This window comes from Ambystoma mexicanum, chromosome 8, assembly GCF_040938575.1.
Source record: "Ambystoma mexicanum isolate Mex_15411 chromosome 8, UKY_AmexF1_1, whole genome shotgun sequence".
Lineage (NCBI taxonomy): Eukaryota > Metazoa > Chordata > Amphibia > Caudata > Ambystomatidae > Ambystoma > Ambystoma mexicanum.
The window spans coordinates 1,658,286,437-1,658,307,034 of NC_090929.1; the positions used below are offsets into that span (position 1 = coordinate 1,658,286,437).

At 47.6% G+C, this 20,598-nt stretch overlaps 1 protein-coding gene across 1 annotated transcript in view; it reads right to left on the bottom strand.

Annotated features, from left to right (window-relative positions):
- The window catches only part of EIF3A (eukaryotic translation initiation factor 3 subunit A), an 812,143-nt gene that overhangs the window by 144,868 nt on the left and 646,677 nt on the right, over window positions 1-20,598 (bottom strand). Inside the window, exon 18 of the mRNA XM_069611926.1 lies at window positions 3,605-3,702. Within this exon, the coding sequence (XP_069468027.1) occupies window positions 3,605-3,702 (98 nt within the window). The remainder of the gene's footprint in view (window positions 1-3,604; window positions 3,703-20,598) is intronic.

Consider the following 20,598-nt stretch of genomic DNA (forward strand, 5'->3'; position numbering starts at 1 on the left):
TTGTATCCGGTTCCCCTCTGCGCGTTTTGCCCCCAAAACGACAAAAATTACTACCACCTCTTTGGTGTGGTTGTTTATTAGTCAGTTGGCCAAGGGATTTAAGGGTCTCATACTCATCCTTGGCAGACTTGAGAGCTTCAACTGCCTTTCCAAATAACACGTTCGGCTCAACTGGCATATTTAGTAGGGTAGCTTGAGTCTCAAGTTTAAAGCCTGTCCGTTTAAAATGGTGGTTTCTGCAATAACACGCCCAGCGTTGTGTGCTGCATCGAAGTTATTTTTTTAGGAGGACACCTGCTGTAGCTCTGCTTTCGGCAGCCAGAAGGGAGAGTTTGGTCTTTAGTGGTTCTGGCGCTGATTCTGCCAGGGCCTTTACCTCATCCCACTTTGTGCATCATAGCTGGATAGCAAGGTGGAGTTGTTTGCTATACGCGTCTGGTATGCTGCAGTGGATGCTATCTTTCTACCCATGGCATATAATTTCTTTCTCTCCTTGTTCAGAGGGGCTTCGGAGGAGGCCAAGGGTGTACCAGCTCTCTTGCGGGTGGTGGTAACAACCAGAGAGTCCGGTCGAAGTTGGCCCCTTATACTTAAGGGGTCGGAAGGTGCTGGTCGGAAGAGTTTCTTGATCCTAGGGTTCACTGCCCTGGTATCTTTTGGAAGTTCTAGGGACCTTCTTTGGACTGACTTTAGCAAGGGGATAAATTGGGTTGCTGGTTTTTTTATCACCCAACATATTCTCTGCAAAATCCTTGTCCTGTTGGGCTTCTTGCGTTTCAATGCCGAAATGTTCTGCAGCCCTTATGAGTATATCGTTAAATAGGGGCTGGTTCTCCACTGGGGAGTCTGGTAAGGGAGGGTCTTGCTGGAGAGTCCACTGCAAAAACCACAGACTGTGTCCTCTTGGTCTCGATAGTCTCCCCCTTCAACCCCCCCCCACCCGGCGTTGTAACCCTCAATGTCATCATAGCAGGGTTCACCCTAGTCTAAGTATTCATCCTCCCCTGCATCCTGGTCATAAAGGTCATAGGAGAGGCGAGGAGGTGTGTGCTGGTTCAACAGCCAACTACTGGGGGGAGAGATCTCTTCGTACGGTAAAGCCATTGCCTGGGACAGAGCGGCTGTAAATGTTGTATTGGAACCAAACGCCTGTGTAGTGGGAGGCGTGGAGGCCAAGTTGTCCATAACATGTGGATGTGTTTCAAAGAAGTTGGCCAAGCAGGTCATGAGACTCATGACCGTCAATATCTTGTGCAGTCCATCTGGCTGAACTGGGTATAACCCCCGGGTAGAAGGGAGCAGGAGTCGGAGTTGAGGGGGCATGTGCTTCATCAAGACTGAGTCAGGCTGATGTGCATGTTCAGGCTCCACTATGGTGTCCTGTAAGGGCATACTTTTATGTTGGCTAGAGGGTTGCTCCCTAGCCTTTTCCTTGTTAAGTGAGTCCCTGTCCCCAGAGGAACTGGAACCGTGTCTTTCCTTATGGCCCCTACTCTTCAATGATTTTTTGGAGCTCGGGGTCGATGAGGGTGCTTTGGAGGACTCTCTGGGCTTGTCCCTAGATGTAGGCCGAACTTCAACCGAGTGGATGGGCTTGCGCGGTGTCTTTCGCCATCGTGGGCCGGACGGGGGAGTTTTGAGTCTGGTGACCTTTGTCTTGGTGGGCTTGTCATTCGGTGCCCGCTCGGGGCACCCAGAGGACTTCTGATCGGAAGATCTGCCCTTCACCATCGACTCTCGGCGTGTGTTTGTGGGGGAGTGTGATGCCCTTGCCACCGGGTGTCTTCCCCATAACAGGACTGCCAGCCTGTCTACTAGGGTCGGGGGCTGGCAGTGGGGAACATGGCAGTTCCCCGTCACCCTCGCCGTCCGAAGGGACGGAGTCGCTGCCATTGTTGGAAGCCCCTTCGATGTCCATGGCGGCCTCAGCCTGCATGGCGTGATGGGCCCAACGTTTAGTTCGCCTGTCCTAGGGTTTTAGATCGGAGTAGCTTACAAGCCCGACAATTAACCTCGTTGTGGTCTCTATTCAAGCAGACGTTACAGACCCTATGCTTGTCGACCCACATGAACTTCCTATTACAGGAGGATCAGAACTTAAAAGGAGTACGCCCCATAATATTGGTAGGGAGATGGGCAACTATGAGAAAGTGTCGGAATATACATGTTTATGACCACCCCCCACTCTCCCTACTATAAGGTTGTGGCCGAAAGGGCCTTCCAAGGCCGGGTGGCGCTGTTGAAGTCTCCGTTCGACGGTCAGCTTCAAAGTCTTCACTGCATCGAGTCACGACGTCGGCAAAGGACAGGAAGAAACACTAAAAGTTCAACGGCATATGCCGAAAATGGACTCCGCTTACATTTTAGCGCCCGCTCACGATGGCGGAAAATAAACAATCTGTGGGACCTACACACGTGATGGATGATGGGTACAGGGGACGTCACAATAGGGATAGTATTACTGGCACGCCCTATTTCGACGCCCATTTTCGAGTTTCGAAAAACAATACTCTGCAGCTTCCACTAGATGTCGGCCTATGCATAGCATGTGATCTAAGCAGATTACACAAGAAACACAATTAATATTACACCCCAAGGTCCAACTTATCCAGAATCAGAGTTGTAGTTTCATACTGTTCCTAGTATCAGTTTCACTCGATCAGAAAAGTATATTGTCCAGTTGATAGGACTATGATTTCTTGTTGAGCGTCACTGTACAACTGATAGGGTCTACTACCCTGGAATTACTGAAAGTCATCTAAAAGTAACTATTGGTTTTGACTTCCCTAGAACTTCTGCCAGGTGTCCCAAATTAGGTTATATGCTTTGGTCTGTGTACCTTCAAGCATAGTGTTGTGTTTTTATAATTGTTATATATAATGTGATGATACTTATTCTCTCTCACCCCCCCACCCCCCAGATTTATCTGGGCCAACTTGTCTTTAAATACACCATTTATTTTTTACAAAGCATAGTTTGTGTTTCTTTGGACCATTGGCATTACAATTTAATTTTTACTGATTCTACATCCCTCACTCCCTCCTAAAATAAGCCTGGCTGCTCTGTCTATGCTACCCTGCACTCAGGTGGTACAGCCTTATACTAAGAGTGGAGTCTTGTACTGCCTCAGTTGAAGGGTTTTAGTAAGCTCTTAGTTGGACTACCGTAACAATGGAAACCATACGCAAGTCAGGAAAAGGAACCATCAAAATTAGTTTGACATAACTGCCATGTGTAGTGGTTTCCCGATCTAGATTCAAAGAAACCATGTTCCGAAACCAAACAGATGCTGGAATCAGCATTGTGGGTAGTGCACAAATTTCAGACAGTTGCGATCCCCGAAAGAATAACATTTCTGATCCACCTGTGTCCACTCCTAGTACAAAAATGTACTGTAAGCAAACTGAAGTACTCCAGACCAAAAACAAGATGGCGGGTTAAGCATAGTAGGCAAATCAAACAATTCATGCTCCCAAAAAAGAATTCACATGCACATCAATATAAAATGAACTAGTTAACTTCTTGCATCTTAAAACATGTAATATGTAATGCAAGAGCCGTCATTGTGATGCAGCTATAGCAGGCATACTCTATGAATACATACTTGTCAGGAGGAGGGGGTACACGTCGCCGCTCTACGTCATCATCCACAGCTCTTCTCCACCCACTGTCCGGCTCCCTGTCACCCCAGCGAGAGGAATCCTGCATTCAAACAAAGAAAATTTCAAGAAAAATGCACATACCCCATATTCAAAACCAAGTGTAGATAAACTAATGCAAAAAGAAAAAACTGGATTGCTTAGCCAGTGTTGAATCTATTAATAGCAATATACTATCCCTACCACTCCATTCCAAAAGGGCAGATCTTGACAAAGCTTTGCGAAGCAACATAACTTGGGACCGAATCATGGACCTTTCATCACACAATCTGATTGCTGGAAAGAGCTTTGTGTTCTGCACTGATCTGCAGGAAATACCATTCTAATACAGATCACATTTGGGCAGAGGCAGGAAGAATTTGCACCCCCATTATTAATTGTAATCATTTACCACTGAAAAGGTGAAACGTGTAAATTAATTTTCTTCGTACCTTTTGCTGGGTGCTTAGTTTATGGCTCCCATTTCCCTCACAGCCATGGTTGATCTAATGTCTCTAGGGGAGTGTTAGACAAGATTGTATGCAGTAACCCTGCGGGAGACTACACCAGTCTGGTATTGGGTAACCCACCTATTCGTATAGGTCTGTACTACACAAGTTGGTAGAGTGACTGAGTAGCCAGACTTCTCTCAAGAGGGGTAAATGTGAGCTGTAGAGCTGTAGCATCGAAATCCACACATGTAAGTATCCAAATAACACGAACAGTCAAGGTCGTCTAGTAAAATAATGATTTAACAGTTTTAAATGAGTATTCGTTTAAAAGGGCTATGTGCAACAATACATATACACTTCACAAAAGTAGATGCTCTTTAGAGATGCTTTGTTAGGGAGAATTCTCAGAAATGTGCCAATTCCCTTCTACTAGAGACCCCCCAGCTCTCTTTGCTGGACCTTAATACATGTAATTTCTATCCTGGAGATAGTGAGACCTTTTTCCCCACACACATGTTTTTTTCTGCGATTTGGACTCGTTTCTTTAGACTTTGGAGTTTGACAAACTCCATAGGCATCATCTTTACATTGTGACACAGCACCTTCAGTGCAGTGGCACAGGGAAGTCTCAGATTTCCCAAAGCAAGCTTTAAATACCTTCTCTTGGTGCAACTACTGTTTCCAAGTGCAGTGAAGTGAAATTGACTACTTACATTTTGTAACTTTCTAGACCCAGCACACACTAACTTACAATAGGGTGCTGGAGGGGTTACTTAGTATCGCCTTTGTCTAGTTTTGCATGTAACATTGTTACCCTATCTACAATTAATGGCTAGTGGCAGTGGTTTACTGTTTCCTACCATTGCGCGTTTCTACCATGGGCTGCAACTGCAGTAGCTTTACCCATGGGTGCCCATTTTATCAAAACGGCCCTGTCTTCTTTTTTCACCATTTCTTGTTGGAAAGGTCCATCGAGAGATTTTCTCTGTGCGCCAAACCAGGTTTGGTCTCCTTGTTCATTTCGCCTTTGGTGGGCTTCAGGAGTGAAATCTGCCTCTGGCTCCAGAGTGTCTGGGGTAGGCAGGAAGTGAGGGAGGTCCGAAACTCCTTGTGCTTAGGCTCCTAGGAGACAAAAATGCACTCTGGTGATTGGCTGGCTGACTGTCCGGCAAGGACAGCCACCCTTCTGGGTGAGTGACAGCTAGGATGGAATGAATGGGAGAGAACTGAAAAGGCGAGTCTTTTGACTTGGAAGGCAGAGTCAACCACTGGATGAAGGAACCGAAGAATAGCTTGAAGATGACGCCTGCTGCAACTCCTGGACCGTTTGTTTGCCCGGTGAAGCCCTGCTGCAGTGCAAACTTGCCAAGTTTGTATTGACAGAAGCCCCTGCAAGGACGACTTCTCCCTGGGAGTTGGTGGGACCTATCGACTCTAAAGTAAGCCACCTGGACACCCATGTCGGAGCAGTTTGAATTTCCTCAGAGTTGCTGCAGGAAAACGTATAGCCAGGGAGAGGGACACCAGATTGTGTGCGTTACTTTTAAGCTGGCCTAAAGCTTTTGGAAGATCCTCTGGACTCCCATGAAGCAGGACTGACAAAGCCTGTGCCCCCTCAGCAGAGTGCGGGACCCCAGAAGCCAGGACAGTCCACTTTAACAGCCCGGAAGCACGCTTAATCCTATTTGCTGTACGACAAGGAGCTGAAACATGAAACGGCCACTTAAAGTGAAGTTTGCCGGTTGCAAGTTTTGACAGTCCCAGTGCAGTGCACGAGTCCCCAGACGTCCTCCCTCTTGTCCCCACGACATTACTTACAAGTGCTTTATCCTATCCAAGACTTTTGCCCATTGACTTTGGCTTAGCCTATTGAATTGAATGTAGTGAACTCTAGACGTACCTGCACTGCTTAAGAATATTCGTTGTCTCTTGTGTTCTAATAACCTTTGCCTTTTACCAACTTTTAAAGAGTGTTCTGAATGCCAGCAGTAAGATATTAATGTCCTCAGCACCCTTGTTACTGAAGTCACCTGTGGGTGTAAGGTTGTGTCTGTGGGCCATCCCAAAAGGGTCTTGTCCGATTCAGAAACTCAAAGTGTACAGTATTGAAGTATATTTGTGTGTTGCTATTCTATTGCTCATAAAATAATGTGTGAGCAGTGTCTGATCTCAGGTGGGAACCCTCCTCTCGCTGTTCTAAACCAAAGCAAGATGGTGAAGGTACTAAGTTTTAAAAAACCCAGTAAGACTCCCTGCCGCTAATGTCTTTTCCAATTGCAAACCTGTTACTTAAGCATTATAATCATTTGTGCGCCGCGAGTACATATCCAATTATGATGCCACACTCTCCTATCAGGCTGCCCTGAAATGTTACATGCCCAGTGCACTGCCTTATTGAATTCTCATTTGCCTGCTGAATGTATTCCCACTGCCCTGAACTGATATGTGCCCATTACATTATCTTTTTGAAACTGACCCGGCACTGCACACTTCACTTGCCGGGTGCACGTTCACTGAGTAACTGATACCCCTCTTGCCCTCTCCCCTGCTATTATGCATCCCCGGAGTGCAGCATTTATTCTCCGTCAATTTGTCTTTTGCCTCTGGTTCACTATTACTGCACATACAGACTCAGCATTACCTAGCCGCAACACCCCCCATAGCAGCACCACTACAGAACTACACACATGTCCTTTTGTCACCCTTCTGTGTCTCCCAACACATTGTACACATACCCTACTATACACATACAACACCCTAGGGGTACCATTGCCAACTTACACCAACAACTTCCTTTTCCCTCAACTATGGATGGCCCTCTGACCAACCCTTACCTCAACGACCCAGCTATTTGGCTACATGACTTCACCAGGAAACCTACACCCAACCAACCTTGTTCTCTCTCATTGAGAAATTCTAGACTAGGGTCCAGACTTCCCCACACCTTTTACCAACACTCTAGCAGGGCCCAACCTGCCAAACTATCTGACATCAATCATACAGCAGTTACCTATCACCATACGCCTATCCCCTCCATGGACATCCCTTCCTCGAACACACCTTTGCTAGTACCCACCCCTGATGCATGCACCTCACCGGTTAATATACAACCCTCAACATGCATTAAGGCAGCATTGATCACTTCCAGGTCTCTCACAGCCCATGCCCTTGACATGGCGGATCTTATCACTACTCATGACCTCGACCTCATAGCTGTTACTGAAACTTGGCTCCATGCGGCCTCAGGACGACTTCTATCCCTTGCACTCCCTGAAGGATACACAATCAGAAATGACCATAACACTGCTCAAACTAAAGGTGGAGGTATAGCCATTATCCACAAAACCGTGCTAAATCTCCTGCTCTCCACTTCTTGCCAATTCAAATCAGCAGAATCCCTCACAGCGAAGCTCGCCACCTCTCCTAACCAGACCATCACCATCCACATCATACAGGCCCCCTGTCCCCATATCTACCTTTACTGAGGATCTCACCCACACCCTGTATGAAAACACTAAGATTACCTCACAAATCATCGCACTAGGCGATTTCAATTTAGGCCTCTCTGACCCCAACGATGCATCGGCCCATGATGTAAACGGCTTACTACTCAATCTAGGCTTCACACAACGTGTCACTGCACCTACTCACTCTAAGGGCAGAATCCTAGATTGGATAACTGACCTTAACTGTGATTCTAAGGTCAACTCCAACTTACCATGTGCCTGGACGGACCATCACCTTATCACATCTAGCATCCCCACTAAAATCACTAGCTCCATCCATAACATAGCACCTGCCACATCCACTAGGAACAAGCGCAACATAACGTGTGCTAAACTTATCCCACTCATCCTCCTCTCCCTCAATGATCTTGCCTCTGCATGTTCGGACCCTACTGTCCTGGTCGACACTTAGAACCAGACTATGCTAAAGGCACTTGATCTTATCGCTCCCTCAAAATTACAGAAACCTAAACCCCAAGCTCACCTTAACACCTGGTTCACGCCTCAGCCGAGAACCCTACGTAAGGAAAAAAGGACCCTTGAAACTCAGAAGCCAGCCCACGGAATCTAAAAAAACAAGCATGGCTCTAACCACTTTAAATGACAAAGAAGCCATACTGGCTGCTAAAAAAAACATACAATAAACATATTGAACAGGCCCAATCCAACACCAAGGAGCTATTCAAAATTTTAAAGGAATTGGAATCCCCTGCTTTTCCTCCAGACACCTGCTCCAAAGACAGCGCTTGGTGCACAAACATCCAAGAGGCTATCCTGGGAAAAATTACTATGCTCCAAACCAAAATCAATGAGGAAAAAAAAACTGTTAACACTCCTTTATAGCACAGCTTGCCCCTCAGGCAAACTACAAACAGAATACTGCACCTCAGCAACCCTTCTGCTTCTCACCCCTCTCTATTTCTGAAGTTGAACACATCATTAACAGTCTTAAGCCCTCTGTCAGGGTGACTCGTGCCCTGCCACTATTATCAAGGAGGCCTCACAGCACCTGGTGCCTTTCATCACTACACTCAAACTCCTCCTTCAAGTCGGGGATCGTCCCCGACAACCTCAAGGACGCCTGGGTTATTCCCCTACTGAAAAAACCTACCTTGGACGCTAACACTCCTGCCAACTACAGACCTATCACCACGGTGCCATTTCTTTTATAAATTGTCGATCGAGCGGCATACCTGCAGATCCAAGATTATCTTGAATCCAACAACCTTCTGGGTCTTAGGCAATCGGGCTTCCGCCCTCGCCATGGCACAGAAACTGCATTACTAGATTTAAAAACACAAATAGAAGACTTAAAAGATAAGGGAAAACTGGCTCCCTTACTCCTTCTAGACCTCTCCGCAGCATTCGATTTAGTGAATCATCAAATCCTCTGCCACCACCTTAAATCAGCGGCTAACTTCTCGGAGAAAGTCACAGCTTGGATTACATCATTCCTGGACAATAGATCTATGAGGGTCTTCTCCCCCTCTGCCACTGCTGAACCTTCCCCTGTCACATGTGGTGTCCCCCAAGGGTCATGTGTCCCCCCGACACAACGTTTTCACAAAACCTCTGTTTGACATACTGGACCGTATGGGCGTCACGTACACCAACTACGCTGACGACACCCATATACTTATTCCCATCGCGGGTGACCACAAAATTGACTCCCTAGCTATCAACGCCATTTATCAAGTCATCCAGGCCTGGATGGCGCAGCATGAACGGTGTTTAAATGACGAGAAGACTGAGCTCCTCATATTAGGTTCACCCCAAAAACTCAGTAAACTTGACTCCTCTTTCAAGTCCTTCAGCATCGATGGTAACTCCATCAAAGTGGCCAAGGACACCAAGACATTAGGTATTTATCTCGATTCCATCCTCTCCCTATCCGGGCAAACGAATGCATATTACACATGCAAGCTTATCATAGCTTGCCGCCCTCTTCTGTCTCCTGCCGATTGCACAACTCTAGCCAGGACTCTTTTCCTCTCCAAAATAGATCACTGCAATGCCCTCTATCTGGGCACTAACCAATGCAAAATCAGAAAACTGCAAATCATACAAAACAACGCTATTAGAGTGGCCCTGAACATTCCTAGAACTGCACATATCTCCGAATACAGACAGAGCCTTCGCTGGCTCTCAGTTACCCAAAGAGTCTCTTAAAGCCTTGACACTCGCACATAAAAGTATCGCTAACCTAGCCCCCAGCTACCTTTCCAACAGGTTCACCTCGCACTCCGCTGCGAGACCTCTCAGAAGCGCACACACCAATTGCCTTGTCATCCCACGGTTCAACCTCCAAAAATCTGGAGGCCGCAGTTTCCCTGTCCTAGCAGCCGAGCTGTGGAACACACTACCCAACCCACTCAGAGCTGAACCTTCCTTCACTGCCTTCAAGCGTAATGCCAAAGCTTGGCTGTCCACCCTCGACTAAGGATGACTATCGAATGTAACAATATTCTATGAAACCACAGGTTATTTTTAGGTCTCTGCCATTGCATTCTGCCCTATCCTGTAAATTGTATACCTTTGTTTATGTCACTTGTATATTGTAAATTGTATACCTTTGATTATGTCACATGTATATTTTGTATATCCTAAAGGTAAATACTTCTATGTAAGCTGACTAACTAAATAATGCACCCGGTTGCCCTCGGGCCTTGTACGCTATACAAATAAAATACAAATACAAATCAAATCTATTAAATTAATTCACATTCATTAACATAATGGTACAATTCTAAAATGAACGTTAATAATTTGTTAAAGTTCATAAGGTAAACCGCAAACTGAAATAAAGAAAGAAAAAGCACACGAATAAAAAATATGTAAACCAAAATAAAGCAGGTTTACAAATTTAACATGTGATAAATCACTCTTTAGGGGTTGACCAAAGACCAAACTTAAATTCTCGACTGTCCCAATAAATCACATTACTTCATTCCCATTCAGCCCATGTTTCATTCCTCGCACATTACTATCGCACACAAATCAAGGGAAATTCTTCAGGGGCGTGCTCTTTCACCTATACACAGTTCACAAAGGGTTAGGACAATTTTATTTAACTAAACAGATTAGAGGAAAGGGTAGCATTTGACTGCTACATAAGTATCTAGACAGGTATTACCCAAATATACCTTTTACAATTTACCTTTTGCACAATTTACCTAATTATAGTGGTCCTAATTGACCTTCTGCACAAATGACCTTTATGACATGCATTACTTACCGTAATAACATTTCTGATGATTGTATCTGCTTAGATTCACATACTGCGCATATGGTCCGACATCCAGTGGTAACCACTGACTATTGCATCTGGTCTTTCGGGGACCGAAAGGGGACGTCAGCATAGGCGTGTCTGTAACACTATCCCAATCGTGACGTGTGTAGTACCCATAATCCCTCACGCGCTGAGGTCCCTCCTATTGTATTTTTTCCTGCCAGGAGGGAGCCCAAGGCTATAGTGAGTGAGTACATAAAGAGAGAACGTAGTAAGAAGTCTATGTTCTTTCCACCCCGAGCGGGAAGATAGGGAGGGCGCATGTGAATCTAAGCAGATACAATCATCAGAAATGCTATTACGGTAAGTAATGCATGTCTTCTGATGCTTGTTAATCTGCTTAGAATCACATGCTGTGCATAGACTAGCGAGCAGTACCCGGAGTTGGAGGTGGGTTGTGAGAAGGAACAGTAGAGAAAAGATGCCTTAGTACTGCTTGTCCCACCTGAGAATCAGACCTAGAATGAGTGTCTAGGCAATAGTGTTTTGTAAAGGTGTGTACAGAACTCCAGGTTGCCACTTTGCAAATGGACTCAAGGGGAATATTTGCAATGAATGCTATGGATGCCCCAGTACCTAGAGTAGAGCGTGCTCTAGGCTTGAAGGGCAGTTCTCTCTTAGCAAGAGAGACATCATGTGATGCATTTGCCAATCCACCTTGAGACAGCCGATTTAGAGACAGATCCCCTTCTCTACCAGCTGCCACTGAAACAAAGAATTGTTTAGTCTTCCTTAGTGGTTTATTTCTTTCCAGGTAAAACATGACTGCCCTGCGCACATAGTGTGTGAAGGCTTCTTTCGCCCATGTTAGCAGGGTTCTGGAAGAAAGTGGCTAGTTCCATTGACTGGTTCACATGGAACTTCGAGATGAATTTAGGCGCAAACCTGGTATGTGTGCGCAGAACTACCTTATCTTTGTAACAAAGGGGTCTAAAACAGAAAGAGCCTGCAGTTCGCTAACCCTTCTGATAGAAGTGATAGCTACTAGGAAGGCTGTCTTATAAATCAGGTCTTTCAGACCTGCTTTATGCATAGGCTCGAAGGGAGCTCCCATGAGCCTGGTCAAAACCACATTCAGATCCCATCCAGGGGCTGGGTGAGAGATGGGAGGATAAATCCTTTAAACCCCTTCCATAAAGGCTTTAATCGCCAGTATTTTCCACCACAATACCTTTTGTTGTGATGTGGTGTAGGCTGACAGAGCAGCCAGATGAACATTTAAGGAATTGAAGACTAACCCAGAGTCCAACAGGTGGGTTAGATACAACACAATGTGTGAGGCTGAGCAATCGATGGGATTGACTCCCTTGGAATAGCTCCAGATGACAAAACGTTTCCATTTGCTGGCATAGCAACAACATGTATTAGGTTTCCTCCCCCCCACCCAAAACTCCCCCCCCCCCACCCCCTCAACTATGTCCATGCACCTCTGAGGGAGTTGCAGGTGTCCAAACTCTATGATCTCAGGAGCCAGGCTGCTAAGTTCAGAGTTTGTGGGCATGGGTGTAGGGTCTCCCCCCCCTGTCCTGAGAAAACATGTTGTACGGGCAGGGCAGCTTGACTGGTGGGGAGAGGGACATTTCCATCAGGTGAGCAAACCAGGGTTGGCGGGGCCACCAGTATCATGGCAACTGTTTCCTGGTGCATCTTGTTCACTATCTTGTTGAGAAGGGGAGTCGCGGGGGAAAAGCGTAGACAAATTTCCCCCACCAAGTCATCCAGAGACCGTTCCCCTTGGATCGGTTCTGGGGGTACCTGGAGGCGTAGTCTTGGCATTGGGCGTTCTCCTGAGTAGCAAACAGGTTGATCTCTGGGAAACCCCATTCTGTGAAGACGTTGGACACAATGTCTTTGTGCAGTCGCCATTCGTATTCTTCTGGCAGAGGAAAATCTCTGCCGAGTAAGTCTGCGAGAAGATTGAGTTCCTCTGGAACAGGTTGGGACAACAAAAACATCTTGTGTTTGAGAGCCCATATCCAAATGTTTTGGGACAGCTTGGATAGCCCTGGAGAGTGTGTGCCCCCGTTCGTTCAGGTAATACATGGCTGTAGTGCTGTCGGTTGGGATCAGCACTGTCTTCCCTTTCAGTTGCACCTGAAAGGCTTTCAATGCTTTGAACACCGCTAATAGCTCCAGTAAATTCATATGGTTGGACGCTACTTGAGGGGACCACACTCCGTGTGCTGTCTACTGAAGCAGGTGAGGGCCCCCCCACCCGGTGAAGGATGCGTCTGTCGTGAGTGGCTTCCACTGCAGGGGTGAAGGTCTTCCCCCTTCAAGACGTTTTCTCTTGACCACCACTGCAGAGAGAAAGAACGAGGGCTGGCGAGACAACAGATCCTCCCATTGTCCGCTGGCCTGACACCACTGGCTGTTGAGCCACTCTTGCATGGGATGCATGCGCAGCCGCGTGTGGGGAACCAACTATATACATGATGCCATCATCCCTAGCAAATGCATGGCCTTGCGTACCGTCACCTCCCGACTGGCTGCATATTGAGGAATCAGAGAGCATGTTCTGAACCCTCTCGCTGGAGGGGAAGACAAGACAGTCTGCCGTCCAAATTAGCGCTCCCAGAAATTGTTTTACTTGGCTGGGGACTAAGCTGGATTTCTTTTCGTGGATTGAAAAACCCAGGCTGAAGAGGAGATCTACTGTTTTTTGGGTGTTCGAAAAACAAGCGTCAAACGAGTCCCCCGTGATGAGCCAGTCGTGGAGGTAAGGGTAAACTGGGACTGATAGTCTGCGCAGGTGTGCTGCTGCCAGTGCCAGAACTTTGGTGAACATCCTTGGCGCTACCTTGAATTGGTAGTGTTTGTCCTTGTTAGGGAGAATTCTCTGTTTAGGCTGAATTTCCTAACCTAGTGAGTCCCCCAGCAGCTTTGCTGGATTTCTGGAGTTTGCTTTTTTCTCCTGCCAAGACTGACACTCTTTCTCCCACTCCTGGACATGATTTGTGGTGTTCCTTTGACTGTTAATGTTTTATGGGCTATGGGGTCCTTTACTCCATAGGGTCTCATGTGTTTTTACTATGTGTGTTACACAGCACCCTCCGTGCAGTGACACAGGGGTGTTATAGTGACACCCCACCATAGACTCCATACCCTGGGACTGACCCCTGTCTCCCAGGGCATGTAAAGTGACCATTGGCTTTACTAGTCGCAAATTATGAACAGAAACCAGTACAAACCATCATATTGTGGACATACTGGTCGGGGCAATTCGATTGCCCCGGGGTCTGTTAGTCGAGGGGGCACGTCTCTGTCCCCCCTGATCGAGTTTTGGCTGGTGGCAGTGGATACTACTTTTTATATTCGACCGCTAATATAGCTCTATGGTATTTTCCCATTGTTTGAGGCTACCAACTTTATTTAATTCTCATAGCCTCGAACATACTGCCGGTTTATTTATTTAATATTAATTCGCCGGTTGGTATTTTTTGCCAGAGCTCTTCTAAAATGGGGTTTGTGTTCTCTTCTGTGACTCCAACCCAAGTCGAACCCTTTGTTCCACTTCTTGGCAGGCTTCTCCACAGAAGCCTCCAAAAGTGGTGCCACTCTGTCTGGGTACCACAGCGGGTGTGGGAGGGGGTTTAGGCACCCTGGACTGAGTTAACTTGGTAACTCAAGTCGCACACTTGTGTGATTGGCCCAAGTGGTGAGCCGGTCGGCTCACCACTTAGCATGTTTTGATTGACAGCTAGGCTGAGTGAATGGGGGTGTGCTGCATAAAAGCAGAGCTTTTGGGACTGGAACTTTAGAAGTCGCCACAGGACCCGAGAATCCGACGAGGGAGAAGCTGAGCCGACCTGCTACGACACACCACCGGTGGAGCCCTGCGAAACCGACTCGCCACTTCCCGACGACAGACAAGATCTCCCGGCTGGAGAGTCTTCTTCCCCTGACTGGTGGGCACAATCAGTTTACCTTCTTTTCCTCGCATTCCAGGACGTCTTGTGGTCGAATTGCCCGTGCCAAGCACCCCAGCAACCGGATAGCCACTTACCACTGGACCGCGAATAAAAGGACCGCTCCTTTTTAACTGAGAACTCCGTGGTTGGGTTTCTTCCCTGGCAGTGCAACGGACTCCTGTCTTCCTCTCCGACGAGATCCTCTCTTCCTCTCCGACGAGATCCTCTCTTCCTCTCCGACGAGATCCTCTCTTCCTCTCCGACGAGATCCTCTCTTCCCCCGGGCGAAGCACCGACTTGCATCCGCTGCCAGGAACAACTGCTCCCGCTGGAGTATTCTCACCACTTTAAGGTACCGTGTCCGCCAGGCCTCCCTTTCTAAAGATTGCTACAAGGTAATAATAATCCCTTAACCTTCTGGACTGGGCTGGCCGCCTTGACCATCTAACTGGTCCCTTTCTTTTGGTCCAACTCTTTCTGAACCTTCGAGACTTTTGTGCACCTTTCAACCGTGTGACCTTGGACACATTTCGTTTCTTATCCTCTTAAAGTGGATCCGGCTTTCTGAACTCTAACTTCACGGTTTGACTCTGCCTTCCTCTCTTGCTGTGTTCTTTTGAAAGTGTTGGGATCTGTTTCAATTTAGGCTCTGCCTTTCTCTCCCTTTTAAACCGAATTATTAGAGTGCCATCTACGTTAAGCGCTCACCGCTGTCTAAAAATAAGTGGGGCTTTACTTAAGACTTGTCTAATATTTTTTTAAGGGAGTGTATATCTTTTAGTGACCGTGTTTTTGAACTGCTTAAAATTAGTGCCTGTGTGTTTTATTAGATGTGGTTTTAAATAAATAATTATATCTCTTTTACACCAAGCTCTGGTCAGTGTTTGCTTGTTCTACTGTGTTCTTGTGACCTATTGTGAATACTCTGTATACTGCCTAACTCTTCTTGAGGGGCGCGTGACTGCTCAGCCACAGCTACCAAGTGAATCTGTGTGGTACAGACTACTACCAAGTGGGTTTACTGCCAAACACCTGTAGTCTTAAATCTTTTGCAGTGGTCCCAGAGGGAACTGCACAGGTTTCTGCCTAACAGTCCTGGATCATGAACCTTAGATATTTCCTGTGCGCTGGCAACATTGAAATATGAAAGTATGCATCTTTCATATCCAGCGTTGCCATGAAGTCCCCTTGTTTCAGCAATGGGATCACCTCCTGCAGTGTTACCATGCAAAACGTCTGGGGTTTTATAAACTTGTTTGCTGGGCACAGATCTAGAACAGGACACATGGTGAGATCCTTTTTGGGTACAAGGAAGTACACTGAATAAATACCCTCGTTTACCTGAAGAATAGGGGCGACTTTATGGCGTACTTTCCCAGCAGTGCTTCCACCTCTTGGATCAGGATCTCCAGATGGTCTGGTGAAAGGCGCTGTGAGTTTGGCGGTCTGAACTGAGGAGGTCAGGCGAATTCCACGCAATAACCATTGGGTGACCGTCTTTAAGACCCACTGGTCGGAGGTTATCCCCTCCCATGCCTTGAGGAAAGATGTTAATCGCCCCCCGACCGGAGAGACATAGGAGGGGACCTGGTCTTGGGGGTCATTTCTGACGAGAGGCTGTGGCTCCTCTGGTATTGGGGCCTCTGCCTGTACCTTTGCTGCATTTCTGACCCCTTGAGGGGTAGTAAGTGGGGCTTCCAGATGTTTTATTTGTGTTACCAGTGCCGTAGTTTTGAACAGCACGGGCTTGCCCTTGAAAGGGCCGCCGAGAATTATTACCCCTCTGGGAGGAGGGTTTCTGTGTAATTTGGTGCAAGGACCATAGTCTCATGCATCTTCTTGGCGGTCTCTAACGCTTCATCCACTGCTTTCCCGAAGAGGTTTGTCTCCTCAATGGGTTTATTAATGAGGGAGGCCTGAGTCTCGGGTCTAAATCCTGAAGTACGCAGCCATGCGTGTCTTTTCCGAAGAGTCCCTTGTGCAAGAGACCTGCCTGCTGTTTCTGCAGTGTCCAGGGTGTTCACCACATTCTGGTTAACCAGTCTTCCCTCCGAAACAATGGCGAGAAGCTTTCTTCTGGCGGGTTCAGGAACCTCCTGGAGGCCTTCCTGAAGCAAGTTCCATTGGGCATCAGCATAGCTTGCTAATAGCGTAGTATTAGCAACCCGAATGGTGTATGCAGCTGCTGATGTGACGTTTGCCCAGGGCAAACAACCTTTTAGACTTGTCCGGTGGTGATTCTCCCGTGGCAAGGCGTACCCCTGCCCTCTTTCGAGTGGTAGTCACTACCAGTGAGTCTGGGATGGTGTGCCCTTTGATATACAGAGGGTCGGAAGGAGAAGGCCGAAATCATTTTGACTCTTGGGTTCACTGCCCGTGTCTGAGCAGGTTAGACCAATGAGGGAGCTACCAGTCTCTTAACAGAGTTAAGGAGGGGGGATGGATTGACTCGCCAGAGGTTTTTCCTTAATATCCTCCACGAAATCCTGCTCAGGTACCGCCTCTTGAGTGGCAACTTTGAAGTATTTAGCTGCTTTCTTCAATGTTGAGGTGAAAGCCATTTGGGCATCCGCAGGGGAGGCCTGGCGAGCCGGGGTGGACGGAGGAGAGTCTAGGCACAAAATATCAGTATCATGATCTTGCTGTGTCCAAGGGTCTTGACCTTCCTGCTGGGTTTCCTCCGTTATCCATTGTATCCTGTTGATCTTCCTCATAGTTTGAGAAAAGAAGCTTCTTCATTATAGATGTCTCTATGTGTCCATATGGACCACGTCTTCTTGTTGGAAAACATGACTGAACTTCTTGAATTTGGGGGTTAGAGTCTACCCGAGCCCTTTTCGGGGAGAATGATCAGAAGAACTGATAATCTGTTCCAACCGATCCATACAACCCTCGAATTTTTCTGTAGTCTATTTAGAGGACCCAAACGGGCCTACACGAGGAGAAACAACGTTCTCTGCACTGTGGCGTCGAAAGGAACCTCTCGGGGTGTCAGAGAGGCTCTTGACTATCTACGCAAGTCTCATTGGAATCGGGGACCCAATCCGCCGAAATCTTTTCCGCGGCTTGGCCCATAACCCTAGGCGGAACCGGAGTAAGGCCCACCACTGCTGCAATTCTTCCGATGCTACTTTGGATAGTAGCCGAATCGTCATGCGACAAAGGCTCAGATGATTTGTCAGCAGTAGAAATACTGTCCGCGGCACTAGGAGGCCTAGCGGTCAGTTTTCTGGGTCGAAGCCTAGCCGTAGTTTTGGGCCTACTGAGGCCTTGGAAATAGTCTAAGCGTAGGGCTCCCGAACTTCGACACGTGTAGGCTTTGGAGTAGCGCCCTTGGTATGTTTCGATTGCCCAGCCGCAATATGCTGCCGCGGATGCGGGGAAGGCTTTGGCTCTGAACGATCCGAGGGAACCAGTTTTTCGGCAGTCCCGTTGGCGCTTTCCCCTTTTTCGACGAAGGCGCCGAAATTGGCGTAGGGGTTGTGTGCTTAGTGCGATGGGCTTGTATGCCCCTGTCGCCGGGTGTAGTCCCTGTAGCAAAACAGTCGAGCCTGGAAGGGTCGGGATGGGCATGGCAGACCTAGAAGCGTCCGCCTCAAGGTCTATAACATCCGCACTGGACATTTCGTCATCTGAAGTACCCCCGTCACTTTCAGCTGGCGTGGCGGTGGGGGGGGGGGGCTCCACACGTGACATACCATACGCAACCCAACTCTTTACACGGCGCTCCTTAAGGGACTTGGGCCAAAGGAGTTTGCACCCCGCACACCACTTCTCGTCGTGCTCTAGGGGGAGACGGGCATTACACGTCCTGTGTTCGTCCTTCCAAGGATATCTGACCCTACACTTCGGGCAGAATCTAAAAGGAGTCCTTTCCATAGCAAAAGGTAAGGATGACCAGACCGAAAGGCAAAAGAGGAAAGGAGGAAAGGCATACTAAACAATATGACCACCCCGATCCCACTCTTCCCTACTGTATAGGTCGGCCAGAGGGCCCGACCACATGGAAAATCCAGCCGCCGGATCTTAGGTGCAGAAATCCACAGCCGTAGACTATTCCCCCGCAGTCTTGGTCGAAGATGTTCTTATTGGCAAAGTGACTTAACAGGGAATAAACCGACAATTCGGTAAAGATAAACAATGTCTCTAGTAAGAGCTCTGCTATAGGGCAACCAGTTATCTGGGTGGAAAAAAACAATCTGAGGGACCTCAGCGCATGAGGGATTTTGGGAACTACACACGTCACGATAGGGATAAGGTTACAGACACGCCTATGCCGACGTCCCCTTTCAGTCCCCGAAAGACGAGATGCAATACTCCGTTGTTACCACTGGATGTCGGACCATATGCACAGCATGGGATTCTAAACAGATTAACAAGCATCAAATGATTTTAGTTATTTTATATGTATTGGGTTGGTTTCAGATTATAAATATAAGGGGATTGGGTGGGGCTGTAGGGGGGTTTCCCCCAGCATATATTTCCTAATTGACGTAAGTTAGGTCAATTCTCCAGAGGTCGATTCTCCTGAGGTCAATTAGTATACAACCTCTAGACATAGGGGATACCAAGTAAGCCCTATAGCATTCTATTGCGAGATAGGGTGTGCTGGGTCTAGGAATTTAAAAAAGACTAGTAAAGTCAATTTCACTTTACTTTCTCTGGGAAACAGTAGGTTGTCCCAGAGAAGGTATTTAAACCTTGGGAAAGCCTGAAAGGCTTCCCTTTGCCACTGCACTGAGGGTGCTGTGTGACACAGATGAAAAGATGATGCCTATGGAGTTGTCTAAAACTCCATAATAAAAAAAACACAAGAGTAAAACACATCAAAGTACATGAGAGAGATGGAAAAAAAGGCTCACATTCTCTCCAAGTAAAAAAAAAAAATCAAGTACTCAAAATGCAGCAAAGTTGCAGGGCGTCTCCAAGGTGAAGGGAACTAGCATATTTTTGAGAATTCTCCCCAACAATGGCCCAAGTCCTGCGCCTCCCTGGAGAGCACTGGGGATCTGGTGCCCTCCTGCTTGCGGATGTAAAACATTGTGGTGGTACTGTCCGTGAAGACCCTCACCATCTTACCTTGAGGGACGTCGGAAACTACCCGCGGGCCCAAAACACTGCCCATAGTTTCAGGACGTTGATTTTTAATGTCTTCTCTTCTGGTAACCACAGGCCTCTGGTATCAAGACGGCTGTGTGGGCTCCCCATCCCTCCAGGGAAGAGTCTGTCGTGACCGTCTCCTGGTATTGCAGGGGTGAGGGGTCTTGAAATCTGTGCCAAAGCGTTAAGCCTGCACGTTTCTTAGGCCAGAGCGCAAGGTCGTCAGTGGTAAACCAGGCATTGGTGTGGCTGGTGGGTTTAGCTTTCCGTGGTTTTAGAGTGCGATATCTGCATGACATGCCAAGAAGAGACTTGATGGTCCTCACTTTGGCGATCTTCAGTGCCAACACCATAGCACCTTGCCTAAAATGGGCAGTATCCTCTCCTCTGACGGTGCCGCCAGGCACGACAGTGTTGAGCCAGGATCCTAGGAACAGAGCGTTCTGTGAGGGAGTCAAACAGGATATGGCATAATTCACTGAACCCCAGATCTGTCAGTAGTCGGACGGCCCTTGCCGTGTGGTCGACATCGCAGTCTCTTGATCTGGCCCTGATGAGCCAATCGTCCAAGTAAGGGTAGACGTGGACCCCTTTGCAGTCGTAGATGGGCTGACACCAGAGTAAGGCACTTGGTGAAAACTCTGGGTGCCGACTTTAGTCCGAAAGGAAGGGCCTTGAATTTGTAATGCTTCCCTTGAACAA